Here is a 19,690-nt window from a genome sequence, read left to right as displayed (position 1 = left end):
CTACCATTGGTGGAATACCTTTCAATATTCTTCCTGAAGCAAGGAGCACTCACCTCACCAGCAGGAGTCATGGGAATGGACTGGCAGCTGCCCATAACCCGTGCAAGTGTATCTATGAGCTTCGCAAACAGGGGAAAACATTTCAGCATGTTTTGGGGTGACTATCCTCCCATGGGCACAGGAAAGACTGCCCTAAGCAGTGATACACATGTTTGCTTCTCCTTCCCTCCCATCAGCTGTCACTTGTGCTGTCAGAGTGCCTGCCACTAACACTCTCTGGACTTGCAATTTGCTGTTTCTAATCCGTCATCTGAGAAATCAGATGACCAGAGCTGTTAGAACAGTGTGTAAATTGAGAGCCAGCCTCTGTGAGAGATAGCCAGAGACCCTCTCCTTGAGGAGAGCATCAGCAGGTTTCCTGGCAGCCATTTCTTTTCTTCTTGGACCTTTCCTTATCTAATTCCCTGTTTGACAGTCTCAAAAAGCTGACCCACTTCTGCAAGAGGTGTTGCTGTGTACAGTACAGTGGGAAACAAACCAAAAGAGACACACATCCTAGTGCAGGTGCCCTATACCTAGTCAGAGGATCTTCAGACTCAAAAAAATCTCTCTGCATTCCATCTCCTCACTAGCAAAATGGGTATAAACATACAGAGTTAACATGGCATAATGGATTAAAAATTATAAGCTGCTTTAGAATGAGATACTATGAAAATCATGATCTTTAAAAAGAACTATCGGGGCGCCTGGGTGGCGCAGTCGGTTAAGCGTCCGACTTCAGCCAGGTCACGATCTTGCGGTCCGTGAGTTCGAGCCCCGCGTCGGGCTCTGGGCTGATGGCTCAGAGCCTGGAGCCTGTTTCCGATTCTGTGTCTCCCTCTCTCTCTGCCCTTCCCCCATTCATGCTCTGTCTCTCTCTGTCCCAAAAATAAATAAACGTTGAAAAAAAATTAAAAAAAAAAGAACTATCATCGTTCTTAGAAGTCTATAAAGCACACTGCAGGGCAAATCCAGCCTGCTACCTGCTTTTGTAAATAAAGTTTTATTGGAACACAGCTTCACTGACTCTTTTATATATTTTCTATGGCTTCTCTTGTGCCACAGGGCAGAGTTTGGTAGTTACAAAAGAGATCATATGGCCCACAAAACTGAAAAACTTTACTATCCAGTTCTTTGCAGAAGTTTTCCTGACATATCTTATCAAGAATTTTTTTTTTCATGCAAGTAAGTTTGGTTTCATTTTCACACACACACGCGCACACACACACACACACATTGCTTAATATGGCATATTTTGCAACACAGACCATAAGCTTAACAGAAGACCTTCAAGAATAATAACAAGTGTTATATTAGTAACACATGAGAAATTCATGACACAAGTTTTCTATTATGTAAATCTATAACAGTGCACAGTAAAGTCCTCAGAATTATTTTAAATTCAATTCTTAAAAGAATAATGAGCTCAGAGCTGAGATTTATTTCTGGTGTGTATTTTAGGGGAACAAAATCAGTATTACATTATCCCTATTGTGTCTCACAGCAACGAGGGTGACAAAGCCGCCCAGAGTTGTCAGTGCCAAACACGTTGTGGGAGCTCAAATATTAATCAAAATGACATCTCCAATTTTTTCCCTTCCTAATCAGGCCTAAACATCATGGGACATCCGGCAAATCAATAAGAGAAACTAGATGCCCTCATCACTCCCAACCTGGCAGCGCTGCATTTTTAGCCAGAAGATGAGGGCCTTCACTGTTACATAAATACTTCCCTGCTTTGGTTGTTTGCCTCCCCTGGGGATGAACATGCCCACCTATGGCTCCAAACTTTACCCTGGCATGCATCCGACTATGCCACCTGTCACAGTAAGAAACACTTCTTAGGATTTCGAGATAAAATAGGAATGTGGACATATGGCTCTAGAGTATGCTTGTGCATCCTACCCCAGAGAATAAATAAATGAATACATAAATCTCATGAATAAAGTGAAAATAGGCTGTTTTAAAGGGTTGTGAAAAACTGACAAACTCTCATATTCTGTCCTCCACACCTGGGGAAGGTGGCACAGGGACTGACCTATGCCCCACCCTCGACCTTCTACCAAAGCGGGCTTCTGGCACAGTTGAGAATGAATTACTTTTAGCTTCAGTCCCCTTCCCCTGCCTTTTCTTTCTAGGCCCCTTTCCCGCAAATCTGTATCCCACTGACACCTCCTATTTTCTCTCTATGAGCTCTGGAGTGCTCTAATGCTGGAAGATCTGGAAAATGCTTTGCTGTCAGTTTATCCCTCCTTCATGTATTTAGAGGAGGCAGAGTACTGGGGAAATGGAGCAGGGAGTAAGTCTAGTCACACATGGAACTAAGTGTGAACCTTCTAGCAAAGCTTAAAGGAAAAAAAAAAACCCAGGAAAATTGCCTGGAGTAGAAAATACACAGACTTACACCTGAGGAGATGAGACAGGCCCCATAAACTCCAGAAATCTTAGGGGAGAGTTGGAGAAGAAAGCTACCTACAGTTGGGCAGCCATGATGTAAAAGCCACTACATGGGTCAATGTTAAGGTAAACTCATTTTTACTCAATCTAAGGTCCAAGAAAATTAGTTAGTTAATTCGTTCATTTACGTATCCATGTGCCAGGTAAATCAGTGAGCAAGCACATTCTATAGCCTCATAGGCCTCTTTCAAATTGTTTTGGCCTTAGCTGGTATTTTTCCACTCATTTTATGAAACTATAAACAGAAGAGCTTTCTGATCCTGAATTTTCTCACTTCTACAGAGATATGATGCAACAGACATCTAGCACAGTGAATGTGATGGAAGTATTTTAGTCAGATGAAATCCAGCTAAGGAAAGAAAAAGTAGTTCATTACATTTTAAACAAAATTGGAATTGCAGAGGTTAAAGGCAACCCAAAATAAAGCCAATACCAAACACAGACTAAAAGGAACAACATAAACTTATCCAGAAAGGATGAGCATGGTGAGGAAATTTAGGGTGTCAGCCATGTGCACAGTGTTGGGGATTCAAATGAGATTGCTAATGGGAGGATATTTTGAGAAATTGAAGAGGCACATCACAAATATGAATGCATTTATGTAATTATTAGTAATATTTTCATCAATTATAAGTTCCGTCTTAGGTTGAGTTAAGCTTGTTTATGAAGTGTTAATGTAGACAACCATGAGATAAATAGCCTCACAGTCTCATTTGAAACAAACATTTCATAGTTTTATTTGGCTCTAAACGTGTACACATTACTTGATATGGAAATTCTATTTTATTTATTTTTTATTTATTTTGAGAGACAGAGAGAGTGAGTGGGTGAGGGGCAGAGAGAGAGAGAGGGAGAGAGAGAATCCCAAGTAGGCTCCATACTGTCAGTTCAGAGCCTGATGCGGGGCTCAAAACTCATGAACTGCGAGATCATGACCCGAGCCAAAACCAGGAGTCAGATGTTTAACTGGCTGAGCCCCCCAGGGGCTCCTGATATGGAAATTCTAAAACAAACCTTTTTTTTTAAAGGAAAAAATATACATGACCAGCTATAGAAGATTCCCAAGCTAGAGTATGGTGGTCCATAGTGGCCACAATGCCAATTACTGTCCATTGACAACTTACTCCACCCTTTCCCTACTCCTCTGCATCTGCTCTGTGCCCCTGCCTAATGCCTAGAACTGAATGTCCCTCCTCTCTGACTTGCAGTTGGATCAAACTAATGAATGTGATTGCAGAGGGAGAGAGAAAATAATTTCTTTCAACTCTTTCTTTGTCTCAGTCCTGCATCTCTGGGAGGAGCTGTTTGTCTTCCATGACTTCAGGGATTGAATGACCACTCTTCCATAGCCTCGACTCTCACAGGGTTCCACTAACACTATTTTCTCCTCTTGTTGCTTCAGCCCTAGGGAAGTGATAAGAGCTTCCTGATACTACCAGTGTCTGGGTGATGGGAGCCTCACTATCCATTCCTTATCTGTTCCCTAAGTCCCATCCACACCCTTATAAATAGTCCTTTCATTAAAGTCTCTCCATTTGACCTACCCAGGTTAAATTCAATTTTCTGCCAGGACCATGACTGAAACACAATATAGGCATCTATTTATTGACATAGAAAGATGTGTGACAAAGCAGATCAAAATATTAATAGCAGTTATCTTTAGGCAGTGGGATAGGATTATTTGCTTTTCTTTATTTTTTTCTGTAGTTTTCAAATGTTCTACAATATTTAGTTATGGATTGGGGAGTATAAAAAGAAATAATAAAATTAAAATGCGATGTGGTAATAAATACAGATTTAAGACGTACTAGTGGTTTGGCTTCCCCCCTTTACTGACCACCCCATCAAAAACTACATAAATAAAAAATTGCACAGGCTGAGAGGTATCCCGATGGGGCAATGGAAGTGTAAACACTTGTCAGTACCCAGAAATCTCTTTATTCTCACTAGATTCTATTTTCTAGGAAAAATAGGTTTGGTTAGCCAGTATTCACAATTTCACAACTGAAAACAATGCAATTGCACACATTTATAAGTGCATGTGTTTTACAGACTTAGATTCCACAAGCAGAAATCAAGATTTTACCGCATTCTTTGATCATGTTAATAATAGTTAACTATTACTAAGGCCTTAGCACCTATAGGCACTGTTTACAAGCATGGTCAGTATTAGTTAATTTAATCCTGACAGGAGGGTGGTATCATTACTCCCATTTCATAGATGAAGAAATTGACATGCAGTGAACAAGTTATTGCCCAAGGCCAACCTTTGTTAGCAGGTCCTGGAAGCAAGCCCAGGCATTAGAGCTCATTTTATCCATTATACTCCATTGTCACTCAGGTTGATAGATTACCTAAGAATTCTAAAACTCTCCTAATTTTGTGCATATTGTGCAAAGAAAGACAGGGCCCTCATACTGGTTCACCCCTTATTAGCAATGTAATCTTGCACATGTACAAATCAGTTACAAATTCATCATCAATAGAATGGGGAATAAAACCTCCTCCACCTACACTAGAAGTTGTGATAATCTAATGGGAAATGAATATGGAAGGCCATCAAAGCTGTAAAGCAAGGTACAAACGTAAGACAGAATTATATTGCACCCTCCATATACCAGTACATTAGTCATCATCATTAACACATGAAAGTCAAATGTAAAGAAAATAGCAATTATTTTGGTGAAGTATGACTCTAAACTATAATATTATAAACTATCCAGTCTGTTAATAACCCCCAACATAAAACCACCACTGATTAATCAATAAATATCATGCTATGGTTTCAGTGAAATGTACTCTCAAGCACACTCCCCTGATTCCCGTTCATTAATTACCTTGCCTTATTTGATAAGTTCCCAGCATCTGCCTGAAATGTGCTACTCTCAATCTTAAGTTACACTGTAAAACTTTTTTTTTAAACTTTGAAGTTCAAACTGTACATTCTCCACACGACGACGTCAAAAGTTCAATTGAGCCACTCAGTTTTCAGTTTCCCTGACTCAACTTTTTGCAGTTTTGTAATTAATTATATTCCATTATTACTGATCATCAATTAGCTCAAAATGTTGCTGAGATCATGAGTATGCTGAAGAAGGCAGAATTTAATGATAATTTGAGACTAGTAGGACACTAAATTTCTCTCTTGTTAATAATTAAAGTAGATAACTTATGTTTTTATTTATAGCTTCCAGAAATATCCGGCTCATTCCTGTGCAATGCTCTGTCAGCTAATCATCAGTTGGTCAAGATCTGACTTGGGCCACTGTGTTTTATTTTCCATACATGCCTTCAACCAAAGCCATTAAACGCAGCCCAACCAAAGGTTAAAGCAGGTGAGGTGGTCACCACGTAGTCTCTGGAACTCTCCACCCAGCCAAATGCTTTGATGCATAAATATGTAAAGAATCAAAGGGGTAACGTTCCAATTTACCTGTTTCAATTTCCCAGATGTAAGCGGAGTCGTCAGCACATCCAACAATTAAAAAATTCTCAACTGGGTGCCATTTTATCATCCTCACAGGGAAAAGGTGCTTCCGGGCATGCAGGAGGCACCTCTTCCCCTCAAGGTGAAGGAGAGCCACAGAATGGTCACTGCACACACAGCAAATTACCTGATCACTTCTTAGCTATGGGAAAACAAAACAGAACAAAATAAAACAGAGTTATTTGTAAGTGAATAATCAAATGCTTTTCTTAAAATTAAATGAGATTCCCCCCCCTAGTGACATAAAAATATTTTGTTTAAACACCATTTACAAAATGGCATTTTTGTTTTCTATAGGACCTCTTCACATAACACTATAAAGAGGGGTTTTAAACACCAAGTCGATTTTAAATTCAGCAACTTATTAGGAAAGTCAAGAGACACAGTGAAAAAGGAGAATTCCAAGCCAAATCTACTTATAAGATAAATGAAGGACTTGACCATCACTCAGCAAATTCAGGCAGCGAGGCAGACATCGGAAATAATGCAGAATAAAATAAACCCCAGAACTAATTTGTTGCCACAAAAAGAAGCTATTTGTAGACACAAGCTTAGGCCCAAGGGTATCATGAGCTGATATTTTCCACTTAGAGCCTCAGAATGTGATTTGGTGTTCCCAGAACTATTCAGATTCTAATCCAAACAGGAAACTCAGTGTAGACACAATCTAAAAGAGGTAAGCATTAGATAGTTCCAACTGAATGCACAGCTTCAAAGACACAAGGATCAAAAATAGGCTCACAGGACAAAGATTCTTAAGATACTTTTTAAAAAGTCAGCATGTGGTTACCTTGAACACAGTTTAGGACAAAGACCATCCATGTTGGTTGCTGTGAGGCTAATCTGGGAGGAGTTTACAGGGCAGGTCTGTGCCTCACCAAGAGGGCCATGTATTAGTCAGCCTGTGATGGGGGGTGGGTGGGATGGGGTGAGGGGGAGAGGGGGAGTAGGTAGTGGTTCTTCTGCGTCTTTGTTTCCTTTCTAACCATTTTTTGCAATGTGGATGCTCCTACCTTCACTAGGGTACCTAGCCAGAGTTTCAGCTGCTGTGTTTAAAGCTCTCGTTGGGATCCCCTGAGAACCTCCCCATGCCTATTACTGATCTCTTTCTGTGGGGTGTTGGGGAGCAAGTTATTTTTCCTAATTCTTTCTAAGGAGACTACAAAAATCCCGAGGGGAAAAAAAAATCACAAAATGGCAGGTGTGATATATGGGGAACCCAGACTCGTAGAATAAGGCAGATGGCATTCCCTCCCTACTACTATTACTGTTAGAGAACCAGCACAGCCCACAGCTTCTAGAATAGAGAGCCCAATGTACTTCAGGAAAATTATACTTACATATAACATGTGAACATACACACAACATGTGAACACAGATCCTATAGCCAGAGGTAGATATACACTAGAGACCCACACTAGGACAATCAGATTCTCTTTTCTACACATTTGAAATTGCTAAAAGAAGTTACAGGAACAAGCAAGAGAAAGGAGTCATCACAAGGGGCACCTGGGTGGCTCAGTGGATAAATGTCTGCCTTAGGCTCAGGTCATGAGCTCATGGTTCACGTGTTTGAGTCAGCACGCAGAGCCCGCTTTGTATCCTCTGCCCCCCTCTTTCTGCCCCTCCCCTGTTCTCTCTCTCTCTCTCAAAAATAAACAAACATTAAAAAAGAAACAAAAGGAGAAATCACAGAAAACAGACTCCTTTGGGATAGGAAACTTGAAGAGTAACCTTGGTTTCTGAATATAAGTTCAAACTGCACAGAGTCCTTGCTGTAGTGTTTTGTCTTGTATGTCTAAAATATTGCCTCTTAGGCCCTTTCAATAAACTTCCTTTTTATTTGGCTTGGTTTCAATGGATTATGGTCCTTGGAATTAAGTAATTTATGACTGAGGCAAAAGTAAAAGAGGTCAGGATTTGACTACTGTCCTGGAGCTTTGAGGAAAAAAAAATGGTTAAAGGAGGGAACTTCAGAATAAAAGACATATCAAAGTATCCCAAATCACCATATATGTCTTTTTTTTAAGTCCCTTAACTTTGTTTCACTGATTTATTTCTTTCATGATGCCTTACTACAAAAATACAGTGTAAGTTTGCTCTGGTTTACTTTGAAGCTGAGTTTTTAAATATTATTACAGAGAAATAATTTTGGCAAGTCAATTGCCAATTTTGGCAAGTAATTGACAAACTCAGGAAACTCAAAAGTTAATCATTCATATTTTAACAAAGATGTCAGCTTTATGGAAACTGAAGTTAAATTCATATTGCATAAGAAAATATTATCTGTAAATATTTCCTTTTGTCCTGCCCAAGGTAGATGCTCAGAAATTTGTTAAAGCTCTGTATTTGTTAAACAAATGAAAGAGAGCAAACAAAAACCTATTTAAGAAAAGGAAAATAATAACTATAAATATTGTTATAAAAGTAAATTATTGAAGGCAAAAGTTATTTTCTAATGTATAGAATCCTATATATTTTAATTGCTTCCATATTGAGTGTCAATTACTTTTCTTAAAAAAAAAATAATACGGGGCGCCCGGGTGGCTCAGTCAGTTAAGCGTGTCACTTTGGCTCAGGTCATGATCTCATGGTTCACGAGTTCCAGACCTGCATTGGGCTCTCTGCTGTCACCCCAGAGCCCTGCTTTGGATCCTTTGTCCCCATCTCTCTCTGCCCCTTCCCTGCTCACACACTTGCACACTCTGTCTCTCTCTCAAAAATACAATAAACATTAAAAAAATAATAACAAAAATTAAAAAAATAAAACTGTTAAAATTAAGACATAGAATTGGGGGGGAAAAGAAAGTAAATTAACTGGCTTTTGTAAAGCCAAGAATTGACAAAATTTTTAGAATCAAATTATTTGCATAAGCTGTAATCATAGTAAAATGCATATAAAAATTTAGAAAGGAATTCATAAAATTTACCCCGTTGTATTAAGAATATATAGAACTTTTCTTTTCTGTGGGAACATGGGTTCCCATTGTAAAAAACCCATTGTTTTTAAACATTCTGCAATGTTTTATAACTTTTATTTATTTTTTATTTTTTTTAACGTTTATTTATTTTTGAGACAGTTATGTTTTACTGTTTGTCTTAACTTACTCTGAAGTTCTCTGGTGACATCAAAAGACTTGTTACTGGACCAGCCTCCAAAAAGAATTTATGCAAAACTTCTTCAGTGAAGATATTCCACAAGATGACACATGAGTCCTGGTCCCCAGATAGAAGCCAACTTTGGTCTAATTTTGAAGAGAGACCATGTGGGTAAAGTAATGACGTAACGCTTTGGTGATGGCCTTTGAGAACTTTATGAGGAAGGGAATCTGGAAAACAACGAAACACCAAATAATGAAAAAATTATTTTTGCTCAAGAAATAGTGTTGAAATTTTCTTTTATAAAATTTTAATGTAAAGAAGATACACATAATTAAAGCGAGGCTGTTGGTTAAAAAAATGAATGACCAGGGGCGCCTGGGTGGCGCAGTCGGTTAAGCGTCCGACTTCAGCCAGGTCACGATCTCGCGGTCCGTGAGTTCGATCCCCGCGTCGGGCTCTGGGCTGATGGCTCAGAGCCTGGAGCCTGTTTCCGATTCTGTGTCTCCCTCTCTCTCTGCCCCTCCCCCGTTCATCCTCTGTCTCTCTCTGTCCCAAAAATTAAACGTTGAAAAAAAAAAATTAAAAAAAAAAAAATGAATGACCAATCAGTGGACCATTTCAAAGGCAAGCGTCTCCTCATAAGTTATGTCATGCTTTTGATGAAGCATTAAAGCCGGTTGTTCGAAGTCTACCAATTCTTTAAGGATGTTAGCAGGTTACTAATTCCAGTGCCATCAAATAACAAAGGCTGTTCTAAAAGAGTGAACAATTCATCCATTTCGCTTCTACAAAAATTAATCTCAGAACATCACTGCTGCCCTTTCAATAAGCATAACCAAGTCTAGTATAAAAGAAAAGCAAAGTTTCACAGAACATTTTTGCCTCCAAAAATATTAGATTATCTGGTTCTACCTCTTCGTTTTACAGGTAAAGTATCTGAGGCTCAAAGAAGTTACGTGACTTGAATCCAAGTGTGAAAAAGCACAGCATAATGTTTAGAGCATAGCTTTGCTATTACATGAATGCTTTGGTTTTCTAGGTATGTCACTTACTAGATGGGTCACCATGACAAGTTGCTTTTCCCCTCTAAGCCACAGGTACTGCATCTGAAAAACTTGGGATGATAATAGCCTTGTTTCACACAAGACTGTTGTGTAGAATAAATAAGATAATGTCCTTCGTTTCCTAGCACTAGCACTTGGTAGGAATGTGGGTATTTCATACCACAGATGTACTAGAACACAGGACTACTGACACTCAGTTTCCATACTGCCTCTTCATCATTAGCTAAAACTAAAAAAAAAAAAAAATTTTAATAAAAAAAATTAGAGAAGACCACAGACTACAAACCCTCTTTACACAAACTAAAAAAGAGTCCCAAAGAATCATTATTACTTCAGTTAAAGAATCATTAGTTGTTTCACTTACAGGAGGCACATCCTCAGTTTATATCCCCTTAGCAAACCAATTAATGAATCTTAATTCAGATATTCAAGTCCAATTTAGCTTTATGCTTGCTTTCTGGATGAGAAAAATCAGCCTACATAAAAAGTGCTAAGGTCTTAAGCTTTTTCACTAACTTTTAATAGTAGCTGTTGAGCTGTTGAGCAGTACTAACCTCTCCTAGGTTCATTGCTATCCCTCCTCTCTTTTAGGCAATCACTGAATACAAGTTAGTAACATTTAGTAAGTAGTCAAAGTAAGCTGAGAACAGGTGGTAGGCAAGGTAACAAGGTGTGTCTTAAAAATTGAGATTTGGCCTTAACTCTTAAGGACCTAACAGTCTAATAGGATCCATGCATTAAAAAATATTAGATATTATGTACACATCCCCAAATCTCAATCACTTCCTACATTTTCCTTCCTTTCCTTGTCTTATGTAAATAAGACAACTTCTGCATAACAGTCTTTATTTAATAGGTATTCACTTTTGAAATACACAAAAATGTGTAAGAACATATTTACACTTCATTAACAGAGAAATAAAAATTAAAACAGGAAGATACCATTTTGTTCTGATCGGCAAATACTAAAAAGTTTAATAGCACACAAAGTAGGCTAAGGTATGGGGAAAAAGTCACTTTCATAGGCTGTTAGTGGACACACTTGTACACAGATGTTCTATGGAGAACATTTTTAGATAAATTTTCAAAATTAAAAATATTCCTAAGTGTTGATCCAGTAATTCTAGTCCTGCAACTAATACTATAGGTATGACCATATATATGTACAAAGATGGTTAATTCAGCATTTTCTGTTGTAGCCAAAGACTACAAAAACTGAAACACCCATTATTAAGAGATTTTTTAAATGAAAATTTAATTATTATTAGTCATTTAAAATGAACTCATAAAGAATGTGCTCCAAAATATTTTAAGTTATGTTTCAGGGTATTTCTGTAAAGTGTATAGTTTGTATAATATATAATATATTGTATAATATAATTAAAAGAATGCATATTGCTATGTTGCTATGTACTTGCATATGCAGAGAAAATTTCAAGAAGGGTATAAGGAAACTTAATAGCAGTTGCTTTTGGTGAAGGGAGCAGAAAGATCAAGGGAAAAAAGAAATATATTTCTCATTGTATCAATGACTTTAAAATAAATCCAGATATGTGTTTTACTTTAACATTCAAATATGTACACATTAATTAGTAAATGTCAGCACATTTTTTTAAGCTTCGGCAATCTTCTTAGTACAGCTTGTTAAAGTTGAAGCTTAAGTAAATTAAATAAATAAGGTTACATAAAATTCAATGACCTTTTAATAAAGAACCGCCTTCTAGAAGTCCTGCTTTGGCAGCATTCAAAGCCTGTGTAATCAAAATGGTCCCATCTTCACAGCCACATATTAGTTTATCAAGACTTGAAACATACTCTGATGAAGTGACTACCACCGTTCCAGCCCCAAGGACATGGTCGATAATACTCATGGTATGATGCTTATCAAAATTATCTTGAAGGGTCCAGGTGGCAGTTATTGGTATTTCTAAAGGGAAAACACACAAAAAGGGAAAATTTGGCTTTTAAATTCATCATAGACATGGAAACTGTTATCAAGGGACCATCCTTTGGGGTACACAGAGCTCTTTTGCCATCCGAACAGTGGCTATATGCAGAAAAGTTCTCCTGCCATGTATTGTCTTTACTCAAAATGCTATCTCTTTGGTCCTCTGTCCTTCAAGGAGCCTCAGAATAGATGTGTATTAGTGCATTCATTTTATACCTAGGTCAACTGAAAAGAACAGAGAAATTCTTGCAGTGATGTAAAGTGGTGGTCCAGTCTCATGAGTTCTCTATTTGTCTCAGCAGTGTTAAAAAGGAAAACTGAGGGTCTGTTAGTTGTGTGAGGAAAATGGAATAAATGTATTCTTTAAATATTAGGGGTATGGGTATCTCTAAATCATACCAAGCCCCCAATTATCTGTGAATTACTAAGAGCACTGGTTATCATTCTATATAGTTCACCACCCAAGCATTTGAACTGGCTGTCAAGTAGGCTCAGGAAGGGAGAGAGGCTTGGATCTAGGAGCAAAGAGGGTGAGTTAAAGCCAACCTATTTCTCTATTAAAGGGCACCCCTTATCTTGCAGTACACGTGCCACAGTGACTGTGAAAAACCTAGAGCCCAAACCTTAGATGAGCATTAAGAATTAGATATCTATGGTTCTAATTATTGTGGGTTTTTTTTTTTACTGTTTATTTTTTTTTAATTTACATCCAACTTATTTAGTATATAGTGCAACAGTGATTTCAGGAGTAGATTCTTTAATGCCCCTTACCCATTTAGACCATCCCCTTCCCACAACCCCTCCAGCAACCCTCTGTTTGTTCTCCATATTTAAGAGTCTCTTATGTTTTGTTCCCCTTCCTGCTTTTATATTATTTTTGCTTCTATTCCCTTGTGTTCATCTGTTCTGTGTCTTAAAGTCCTCATATGAGTGAAGTCATATGATATTTGTCTTTCTCTGACTAATTTCGCTTAGCCTAATACCCTCTAGTTCCATCAACGTAGTTGCAAATGGCAAGATTTCACTCTTTTTGATTGCCAAGTAATAATCCATTGTGTGTGTGTGTGTGTGTGTGTGTGTGTGTGTGTGTGTGTGTGAAATCCATTGTGTGTGTGTGTGTGTGTGTGTGTGTGTGTATACCAGATCTTCTTTATCCATTCATCCATCAGTGGATATTTGGGCTTTTCCATACTTTGGCTATTGTTGATATTGCTGCTATAAACATTGGGGTGCATATGCCCCTTTGAAACAGCATACCTGTATCCCTTGGATAAATACTAGTAGTGCAATTGCTGGATCATAGGGTAGTTCTATTTTTAACTTTTTGAGGAACCTCCATACTGTTTTCCAGAGTGGCTGCACCAGCTTGCATTCCCACCAACAGTGCAAAAGAGATCCTCTTTCTCCACATCCTTGCCAACATCTGCTCTTGCCTGAGTTGTTAATGTTAGCCATTCTGACCGGTGTGAGGTGGTGCCTCATTGTGGTTTTGATTTGTATTTCCCTGATGATGAGTGATGTGGAGCATTTTTCATGTAGCAGATGGCCATCTGAATGTCCAACTTCTTTGGAGAAGTGTCTATTCATGTCTTTTGACCATTTCTTCACTGGATTATTTGGTTTTTTTGGGTGTTGAGTTTGATAAGTTCTTTATAGATTTTGGATACTAGCCCTTTATCTGATAGGTCGTTTGCAAATATCTTCTCCCATTCTGTCAGTTGCCTTTTAGTTTTGCTGATTGTTTCCTTCTCTGTGCAGAAGCTTTTTATTTTGATGAGGTCCCCATAGTTCATTTTTGCTTTTGTTTTCCTTGCCTCCAGAGATGTGTTGAGTAAGAAGTTGCTGTGGCCAAGATCAAAGAGGTTTTGCCTGCTTTCTCCTTGAGGATTTTGATGGCTTCCTGTCTTACATTGAGGTCTTTCATCCATTTTGAGTTTCTTTTTGTGTATGGTGTAAGAAAGCGGTCCAGGTTAATTTTCTGCATGTCTGTGTCCAGTTTTCCCAGCACCACTTGCTGAAGAGACTGTCTTTATTCCACTGAATATTCTTTCCTGCTTTGTCAAAGATTAGTTGGCCATATGTTTGTGAGAACCCACTTCTGGGTTTTCTGTTCTGTTCCATTGATCTGAGTGTCTGTTCTTGTGCCAGTACCATATTGTCTTGATGATTACAGCTTTGGAATACAGCTTGAAGTCTGGACTTGTGATGCCTCCTGCTTTGGTTTTCCTTTTCGAGATTGCTTTGGCTATTTGGGGTCTTTTTTGGTTCCATACAAATTTTAGGATTGTTTGTTCTAGCTCTGTGAAGAATGCTGGTGTTATTTTGATAGGGGTTACATTGAATATGTAGATTGCTTTGGGTAGTATCGACATTTTAACAACATTTGTTCTTACTATTGAGGAGCATGGAATCTTTTTCCATTTATTTGTGTCTTCTTCAATTTCTTTCATAAGCTTTCTATAGTTTTCAGTGTATAGATTGTTCACCTCTTTGGTTAGATTTATTCCTAGGTATTTTATGGTTTTTGGTGCAATTGTAAATGGAATCAATTCCTTGATTTCTCTTTCTATTGCTTCATTGTTGGTGAATAGGAATGCAACTGATTTCTGTGCATTGATTTTATATCCTGTCATTTTGCTGAATTCATGGACCAGTTCTAGCAGTTTTTTGCTGAAATCTTTGGGGTTTTCCATATTAAGTATCACGTCATCTTCAAAGAGTGAAAGTTTGACCTCCTCCTGGCTGATTTGTATGCCTTTTATTTCTTTGTGTTGTCTGATTGCAGAGGCTAAGACTTCCAACACTATGTTGAATAACACTGGCGAGAGTGGTCTTGTTCCTGACCTTAGGGGGAAAGCTCTCAGATATTCCCCACTGAGGATGATATTGGCATTCATATAGAGCTTTTATGATCTCAAGGTATAATACTTTTTTCCTACTTTCTTAAGGGTTTTTGTCTAGAAAGGATGCTGTATTTTGTCAGATGCTTTCCTTGCATCTGTTGAGCGGATCATGTGGTTCTTGTCTTTTCTTTTACTAATGTGATGAATCAGCCCTGCATCCCAGGTAGGGATTCAGGTAGGATTCACCACTTCATTGTGGTGAATAATTTTTTTAATGTATTGTTGGATCTGGTTGGCTAATATCTTGTTGAGGATTTTTGGATCCATGTTTATCAGGGAAATTGGTCTTAGTTCTTCTTTGTAGTGGGGTCTTTGTCTGGTTTTGGAATCAAGGTAATGCTGGTTTCATAGAAAGAATTTGGAAGTTTTCCTCCCATTTCTATTTTTTAGGACAGCTTCAAAAAGATAGGTTTTAACTCTTCCTTAAATGTTTGGTAGAATTCCCTTGGAAAGCTATCTGGCCCTGGACTCTTGTTTTTTTGGGAGATTTTTTTATTACTAATTTGATTTCTTTACTGGTAATGGTCTGTTCCAATTTGGTATTTCATCCTTTTTCAGTTTTGGTAGTTTATATGTTTCTAGGAACTTGTCCATTTCTTCCAGATTCCCCATTTTATTTGTGTGTAATTGCTTATAATGTTGTCTTATTGTTTTTATTTCTGCTGTGTTGGTTGTGATCTCTCCTCTTTCTTGATTTTATTTATTTGGCTCCTTTCCTTTTTCTTTGTGATCAAACTGGCTAGTGGTTTATCAATTTTGTTAACTCCTTCAAAGAACCAGCTTCTGGTTTCATTGATCTGTTTTACTGTTTTTGTTTTGTTTTGTTTTGTTTTGGTTTGTTTTGTTTTGGTTTGGTTTTGATACCATTGATTTCTGCTCTACTCTTTATTATTTCCTGTCTTCTGCTGGTTTTGGGTTTTGTTTGCTGTTCTTTTCCCAGATCTTTTAGGTGTAAGCTTACGTTGTGGATCTGAGACCTTTCTTCTTCCTGTACGAAGGCCTGGATTGCTATATACTTCCCTCTTAGGACTGCCTTTGCTGCATCCCAGAGGTTTTGGGCTGTGGTGTTATCATTTTCATTGGCTTCCATGTCCTTTTTAATTTCCTCTTTAAGTTCTTGGTTAGGCCATTCATTCTTTAGTAGGATGTTCTTTAGTCTCCAAGTATTTGTTATCTTTCCAAATTTTTTCTTGTGGTTGATCTCGAGTTTCATATCATTGTGGTCTGAAAATATGCACGCTATGATCTCGATCTTTGGAACTTGTTGAGGGCTGATTTGTGTCCCAGACGGTGATCTATTCTGGACAGTGTTCCATGTGCACTGGAGAATAATGTATATTCCACTGTTTTAGGATAAAATGTTCTGAATATATATGTTAATTCCATCTGGTCCAGTGTGTCATTCAAAGCCATTGTTTCCTTGTTGACTGTCCATTTAGATGATCTCTCCATTGTTGTAGGTGGGGTGTTGAAGTCCCCTACTATGATGGTATTATTATCATTGAGTTTCTTATGTTTGTGATTAACTGATTTATGTATTTGGGTGCTCACACATTTGGAGCTTAAATGTTTACAATTGCTAGGTCTTCTTGGTGGATAGACCCCTTCATTATGATATAACAGCCTTCTTCATCTCTTGTTACAGTCCTTATTTTAAAATCTAGATTGTCTGATATAAGTATGGCTACTCTGGCTTTCTTTTGTCAACCATTAGCATGATAGATGTTCTCCATCCCCTTACTTTTCAATTTGAAGGTGTCTTTAGGTCTAAAGTGGGTCTCTTGTAAACAGCATATAGATAGCTCTTATTTTCTTATCCATTCTGTTACCCTATGTCTTTTGATTAGAGCATTTAGTCCATTGATATTTAGAGAGAGTACTGAAACATATGAATTTATTGCCATTATGTTTCCTGTAGAGTTGGGAGTGTCTGATGGTGTTCTCTGATCCTTTCTAGTCTTTGTTGCTTTTGGTATTTATGTATGTATGTATGTATGTATGTATTCATAATTTGCGCATTCATTCATTCATTTATTGCTTTTCTCCCCTCAGAGAGCCCCCCTTAAAATTTCTTGCAGGGCTGGTTTAGTGTTCATGAACTCCTTTATTTTTTGTCTGGGAAACTTTTAATCTCTCCTTCTATTTTGAATGACAGCCTTGCCGGATAAAGAATTCTTGGCTGCATATTTTTTCCGATTTAGCACATTGAATATATCCTGCCATTCCTTTCTGGCCTGCCAAGTTTCTGTGGATAGGTCTGCTGCAAACCTGATCTGTCTTCCCTCGTAGGTTAAGGACTTTATTCCCCTTGCTGCTTTCATGATTCTTTCTTTGCTTGAGTATTTTGTGATTTAGACTATGATGTGCTTTGTCGATGGTCGGTTTTTGTTGAATCTAATGGGAGTCCTCTGTGTTTCCTGGATTTTGATGTCTGTGTCATTTCCCAGGTTAGGAAAGTTTTCCACTATGATTTGCTCACATAACCCTTCTACACCTATTTCTCTCTCTTCATCTTCTGGGACCCCTATGATTCTGATGTTGTTCCTTTTTAATGAATCACTGATTTCTCTAATTTTTAAATCATGTTCTTTTGCCTTAGTCTCCCTCTTTTTTTATGCTTCATTATTATCCATAAGTTTGTTGTCTATATCGCTGATTTGCTGCTCTTCCTCATCCACTCTTGCCGCCTTGGCAAGCATTTGAGATTGAAGCTCAGTTATAGCATTTTTTTATTTCATCTTGACTAGCTTTTACTTTGTTTTTATCTCTGAAGAAAGGGATTCTAATATATTTTCAACCCCAGCTAGTATTCTTATTATCATGCTTCTAAATTCTGGTTCAGATATCTTGCTTGTATCTCTGTTGATTAAGTCCCTGGCTGTTGTTCCTTTCTGCTTTTTCTTTTGAGTGAATTCCTTTGTTTCATAATTTTGAAGGAAGAAAAGGAATAAGGTAAAAACAAATTAAAATTAAAAAATTAAAAACAACACACACACACACACACACACACACACACACAGAGAAATCAAATAAATGATGCTAGATCCTAGGTGTGTTTTGGTCTGGGTGTTGAAAGGAGCTTGATAGATTAGAGAAAAAGTGGGGGAGAAAAAAGAAAAAGAAAAAGAAAAAAAAAGGAAAACATTTGAAAATTTGAAATAATGAATAGAATAAAATAGAATAAAATGAAACAATGGGAGTAAAATAGAATTTGAAAAATTTACAAAAATGTAAAAAATATAGTAGAAAAATTAAAGAAAAATATTTTTAATAAAAATTGAAAATAAAAATAATTTTTTCTTTCTGTATTCAAGAAAAAGAAAAGAAATGAGAAGAAAACAAAAAGAAAATTGAATAGATGGACCAGTGAACAGACTGAAATACGATTGAAATTACATCATTTTCCCCTAGAAGGCAAACTATGAAGCAATTTATAGTCCATAAACTAAGCAGGCATGGAGACGTGTGGTATTCCTGAAGAGCAAGTTTGGCCCAGTTGGGCGGGGCTTAGTGAAATGGCTCCACTCTCCACTAGATGACACTGCTTAGCTTACTCAGGTGAATTGTTGTGGCCCATGTGGGTCTGTATGTACATGTGTGGAAGGGGTGAAAATGGCATCACCCAGCTACTCAGTCTTTAGTATCAGAACTCTCTTCTCCCCGATTAGCAATGGCGCACCCATCCTTTGTCTCTGGCTTCTGTCTACTCCCTGCTTTTACACTGTCCATTACCAAGCCATCAGGTTGCCAGGTGGCACCTCCCTCCTGAGTTTTATCTCAGATTCGGCTGTGTTTCCTGACCCCTCATTTCTGAGGGACTGCAGCTTTGACCCGTTCTACCCCTCTGCAGGAGGGTCTCACCAAGTAAGGGCCAGGTGCTGGCTGTACCCAGGAAAGTTCACGGGACTGTGCTGCTGTTGATGCCCAGAAACTGCCGCTGGGTGACAGCCCAGCCCAGAAAAAGTTCACATGATCATGTAGCAGCAGTGTTTCAGGGATTATGGAAAATCACAACACACATCTGGCTCCAGGCTTCACTCTTCACAACCTTGTTCCAGCACCAGCGAATATGGTTGTTTTCCAGGGTCTGATGGGACCTTTGCCTGTGGGGAGTCCTCCCAGCAGGGGAACCGCCTCTCCTCATGTGGTCCAAAGACCTCCCAGACTTCACTCTGCTCCTGGGGATTCACCCTTCCCACCAGAGCACCTGCTGTTATCAAACTGCGGAGTTTCAGACTCTGCACTCCCCCTGTTTATACATTCTTAATGGAATTTAAACCCTCTCCTTTCTCCTTTCTCCCTTTTTAGTTCAGTCCCTGCGGCTGTTTCCACTTTTCCACTTTCTCTCCAGCTGCTTTTGGTGGTGGTGGTGGGGTTCTTTTCCCGTATTCTCCCCAGCATCTCCATCCTCCCTCCACAAGCAGAAACCTCTCTCTTCCCTCCGCGGCTTCTGTCTCCCCCAGTTCATCTCTCTGCGCCACTGTGTTCTGTGGTTCAGGTTGTGCAGATTGTTGTGTAATCTTCACATCAGTTTTCTACGTGTGCAGGATAGTTTAGTGTTTATCTGGCTCTATTTCATTCACACGAGACACAAAAAAAACTTCCATGCTGTTCCGCCATCTTGGCTTCTCTTCTCTATTGTTCTAATTATAAAGAAGGTTACGTAAATGCTTCCTTAATTCCACTGCTG

The 19,690-nt window shown here is 38.3% G+C and overlaps 1 protein-coding gene across 2 annotated transcripts in view; it reads right to left on the bottom strand.

The window, feature by feature from the left end:
• WDR72 (WD repeat domain 72) overlaps positions 1–19,690 on the bottom strand; it is a 235,291-nt gene that overhangs the window by 169,265 nt on the left and 46,336 nt on the right. For both annotated transcript variants that reach the window (XM_043555388.1, XM_043555387.1), the window contains exons 11-13: positions 11,849–12,076; positions 9,092–9,312; positions 5,930–6,125 (exon numbers count right to left, since the gene is read on the bottom strand). In XM_043555388.1, coding sequence (XP_043411323.1) covers positions 5,930–6,125; positions 9,092–9,312; positions 11,849–12,076 — 645 coding nt within the window. The remainder of the gene's footprint in view (positions 1–5,929; positions 6,126–9,091; positions 9,313–11,848; positions 12,077–19,690) is intronic.

Source organism: Prionailurus bengalensis, chromosome B3 (assembly GCF_016509475.1).
Source record: "Prionailurus bengalensis isolate Pbe53 chromosome B3, Fcat_Pben_1.1_paternal_pri, whole genome shotgun sequence".
Lineage (NCBI taxonomy): Eukaryota > Metazoa > Chordata > Mammalia > Carnivora > Felidae > Prionailurus > Prionailurus bengalensis.
This window is presented reverse-complemented; position numbering and strand designations above follow the sequence as displayed.